We start from the raw sequence: 4,220 nt of genomic DNA, 5'->3' as shown, positions 1-4,220 counted from the left end.
ATAAAAAGTTGTTTGGTTCATTATTTCGTAGATAAAAGAATTCTGTAAAAAAAAAAAATAAAGTGAAATAACAAATAAAAAACGATTGGAAAAAAATATTTACACGATTCAATTGATCCAAATTTTGAAAAAGACAATTTTTTAGATATGAAAAAATGACGAAAAAAAATTATTTCAAAACGATTCAAATCCAAATCAAGTCGAGTATGAACGGACTATAATATTTTCATTTTGTTACCGAAACCGAATAATTTACGTTTGGATTTTGATGATTACATAAAATGTTGTTTGGTTCATTATTTCGTTAATAAAAAATGTTGTTACAGGAACGGACTATATTAAATTTATTCTGGTACCGGGAAATTACGTGGTTCATCGACAAGCACCAAAAATTACCGACAGGAAACACGAGAAAAATTCAAGCGATTCAAAAACTAGCGGAAACAAATTAAAAAGAAAAAAAAAAAAACGATTCGATTCAATTGAAAATTCCAAATACGAAAACGGACCGGACCGGACCGGACCGGTACACAAATATCGCGATTATTGTTTTTTCAATTTGCTAATATCCTTTGGCATCTGAAAAGGATACTGCATCCTACCGTGCGTCGCCATCAATTCCGCGTACAATTTGAGCTGTTCCGGCGTGGGCATCGGCAAAATGGGCGCCGAATTCAAACTATTATTCGAATACAAATTCTGCATAGCGGCCGTATAATACATGGCGGGATCGATAAAAGGCAAATACGGCGGCGGTATACTTTTGCTAGCCTGTTCGTACAGTTGCGTCAAATAAGGCTGAAAACCGGGCAACTGGTTCGGGAACTGTTTCGAATTTTGTTGTTGTTGTTGCTGTTGTTGGTGCGAGGGGGCTCTGGTGCTAGTCGCCGGTTTGGCGTTCGATTTCGATCGATTTTTGCCGTTCTCTTCGTTCCTTAGGGCGTAGGGATCGTTGGAGAAGCGTTTTTGCGCCGCGTTCGTTCTCGCGTAATTATTCGGTCCGACCAAAGTTATTTCCAAATTGGGGCCCAACCGTCTACCGTCCACTATGGAATTCGTTTTGTATAAATTTTTGGTGACCGTGTCTCTATTGAAAGGGGTGTTGTTCGTCGTCGAAGTTTGCGGTATCCGCATTATTTCCACTATCGGTTTCTGGGGGCTGTTCACCGATAGATCCACCGGATCGCCTCCCGGTTGTCTTTCGACGAATTTGGGGGCGTGCGCTATGGGGTTCAATATATCTTTGGGGTTGCCGTAGATCGTTTTTTCCGAATAGGTGTAAATCGATTTGGATTGGAGCACTTTGGGCGGGGTGGTGCCGTTAGGGAAGCTGTAGGGGATTTTTTTGATCGGGGTCGAATGTATTTGGGGTACGGTGACGTGGTTTCTTTTTAAAGGTAGGGTAGTCGGCGGCGGCATCGATTCCGATTTCGGTATCAGTTGTACCGGCGGAGTTTGGATGACCGTCGGTCTATTGTCTTTTTGGGCGGTCCTCACCGGCGTCACTTCCAATCCTCCCTCTTTGAGTATGTCCAATTTTCTCTTTTTGAATTCGTGGATGAAATTGTTTGTGGTTTCTTGTATTTTTTGTCTGCACGGTGTTATTTCCGGGACGTTTTCTTTCCCTTCGATCGGCGATTCGGTTTCGGTTATCGGTTCTTTCTTAACCGGTATCATCTTATTTTGATCTCTTTTTTTTCTAGTTCTTCTGATTTGGTGGTGGTGGTGGTGGTGCAGGTGGTGGTAGTCGGAGATGGAATTTGTTCTGTTTTCGACGTTGGAGGATCTTCCGGTTTTACCGGAACCATTTCGGTTTCTATCCTCACCGATATCGTCACGGGTTTTTCGTGTTTTGATTGGTTTCAATGTCCGTTTCCGGTTTTACTGTATCGTTTTCTGTTTTTAATGGAGACATTTCCGTTTTCGTTGTCGTGTCTTCCGGTTTTTCTTCAATTTTCGTTTCGTCTAAATTTTCCGATTGGACTTTCGGCGGTGGTTGCCATTTTTCGTTGTTGTTGTTGTTGTTGTTGTTGTTGTTGTTATTATTATTATTACTGACGTTGTCTTTTTCGCTTTGTAGTTGTTTATCTTTTTGTCTATCCGGTTTTACGCGGACGCTTCGCAAAGATGACGGTTTTCCTTCCGGTTTAATTATTTCCTGGAAAGGATAAAATAATTACTGAAAATTATTATTTTACAACAAATCGACAATAAATCGAATAAAAATATAATAAAAACATCGATACTTTGGAAATAATAACTATTTAAAACAATAGATTGACATTTTATAAAAGGAAATTGACATTTCACGAAAAAGTGTCATTTTATTAAAATAAATATTCGATAAAACTATTATTTTAGAGAAAAATTGGATATTTTATACAAATTATTTGACAATTTGATGATAAATGTCAATTTTTTTAAATAAATCGTATTAATTTGGTGAGAAAAATGGTCATTTGATAAAAAAAAAGTTGATATTTTTCCAAAATTTGACATTTTCTGAAATATAATTGACATTTTATGGAAAATGAATTGTCAATTTATGAAATCGAGCTGATATTTTATGAAAACATGTGTCATTTTATGGAAATTAATTGACGTTTCATGAAAGGAATTGACATTTTATGGGAATAGTAGGAGATTCCTAAAAAAAAATTGACATTTTATCAAAAAAAAAAACTGTACTTTATATTTTATTGAAAATAATTGCCATAGGAAATTAAATTTTGATCAAATGATTGACATTTCATTATAAAAGTTGTTATTTTATAAAACTAATTGACATTTCATTATATTATGAAAATATGAATATGAATGATTGAAATTTTATTGAAAATATTACCTTTTTAATGGACAAAATTGATTTAATTGAGGAAAAAGTTGACATTCCATGGAAAAAAATTGATATTTGGAATTGGAAAAAGGGTCACATTATAAAATAAATTGACATTTTACGACAAAAATGAACATTTTATAGGAAAAATTGGCGTTATTTCAACAAAAATTGACATTTTATCAGAACAATTGTATCACGAAAATATTACCAGAAACTACCTAAGAAAAAAAAAAAGAAATAATAAATAATATGAAATTTACTGAAAAAAATGGCTTTTTATGAATAAAATCGAAATTTTTTAAGAAAATTGATATTTTACGGCTTTTAGAACTAACTTTTTATGAAAAAAAAAAGACTTTTATTGAAAAGAATTGACATTTCATTTGAAAACATTCATTTTTTATGGACAAAATTGACATTTAAAAGAGATAAACGGCATTTATCAGGAAAAATTAACATTTTATTGAAAAAAAATGGCTTTTCACTAACAAAATTGATTTTTTTTCTAAGAAAAATTAAGATTTTGACAAGTGAATAGACATTTTCCTAGAATACTCGTCTTTAACCTCTCGTGGAAAAATTAATTTATGGAGAAAATCGACGTTTTATCAGAAAAAATTGACATTTTATTGAAAACTTCTCACGAACAAAGGAAATCGATATTTTACCAGAAGTAATTGACATTTTATTAATAAAACTGACATTCTATGAAATTTTTATTTTAAAAAATTGACATTTTAAAGGTAAAAACTGACATTTTATTTTAAAAAATTGACATTTTATTTAAAAAAAAATTGACATTTTATTTAAAAAAATTGGACATTTTAACGGTAAAAATTGACATTTCATTTAAAAAAATTGACATTTTAACGATAAAAATTGACATTTTATTTAAAAAACTTGACATTTTATTTAAAAAAATTGACATTTTATTTAAAAAACTTGACATTTTATTTAAAAAAATTGACATTTTAACGGTAAAAACTGACATTTTATTTTAAAAAATTGACATTTTAACGGTAAAAATTGACATTTTATTTTAAAAAAAAATTGACATTGTAACGGTAAAAATTGACATTTTATTTAAAAAAATTGATATTTTAACGGTAAAAATTGACACTTTATTTAAAAAAATTGACATTTTAACGGTAAAAATCGACATTTTATTATAAAAATTGACATTTTAACGGTAAAAGCTGACATTTTATTTTAAAAAAATTGACATTTTAACGTTAAAAAAATTGACATTTTAACGTTAAAAAAATTGACATTTTATTTAAAAAAATGACATTGTAACGGTAAAAATTGACATTTTTATTTAAAAAAATTGACATTTTATTTAAAAAAATTCACATTTTAACGGTAAAAAATTGACATTTTA

The 4,220-nt window shown here is 30.8% G+C and overlaps 1 protein-coding gene across 1 annotated transcript in view; it reads right to left on the bottom strand.

The window, feature by feature from the left end:
- Positions 1 to 372: 372 nt before the first annotated feature.
- The window catches only part of LOC130450259 (protein kinase 4-like), a 4,835-nt gene continuing 987 nt past the window's right edge, over positions 373 to 4,220 (bottom strand). The window contains 2 exon segments of the mRNA XM_056788562.1: positions 373 to 1,839; positions 1,841 to 2,158. Coding sequence (XP_056644540.1) covers positions 544 to 1,839; positions 1,841 to 2,158 — 1,614 coding nt within the window. The 3' untranslated portion in view covers positions 373 to 543.

Source organism: Diorhabda sublineata, chromosome 1 (genome assembly GCF_026230105.1).
Source record: "Diorhabda sublineata isolate icDioSubl1.1 chromosome 1, icDioSubl1.1, whole genome shotgun sequence".
Taxonomy (NCBI): Eukaryota; Metazoa; Arthropoda; class Insecta; order Coleoptera; family Chrysomelidae; genus Diorhabda; species Diorhabda sublineata.
The sequence above is the reverse complement of the archived record's forward strand: the minus strand, read 5'-3'. Positions and strand labels throughout refer to the sequence as shown.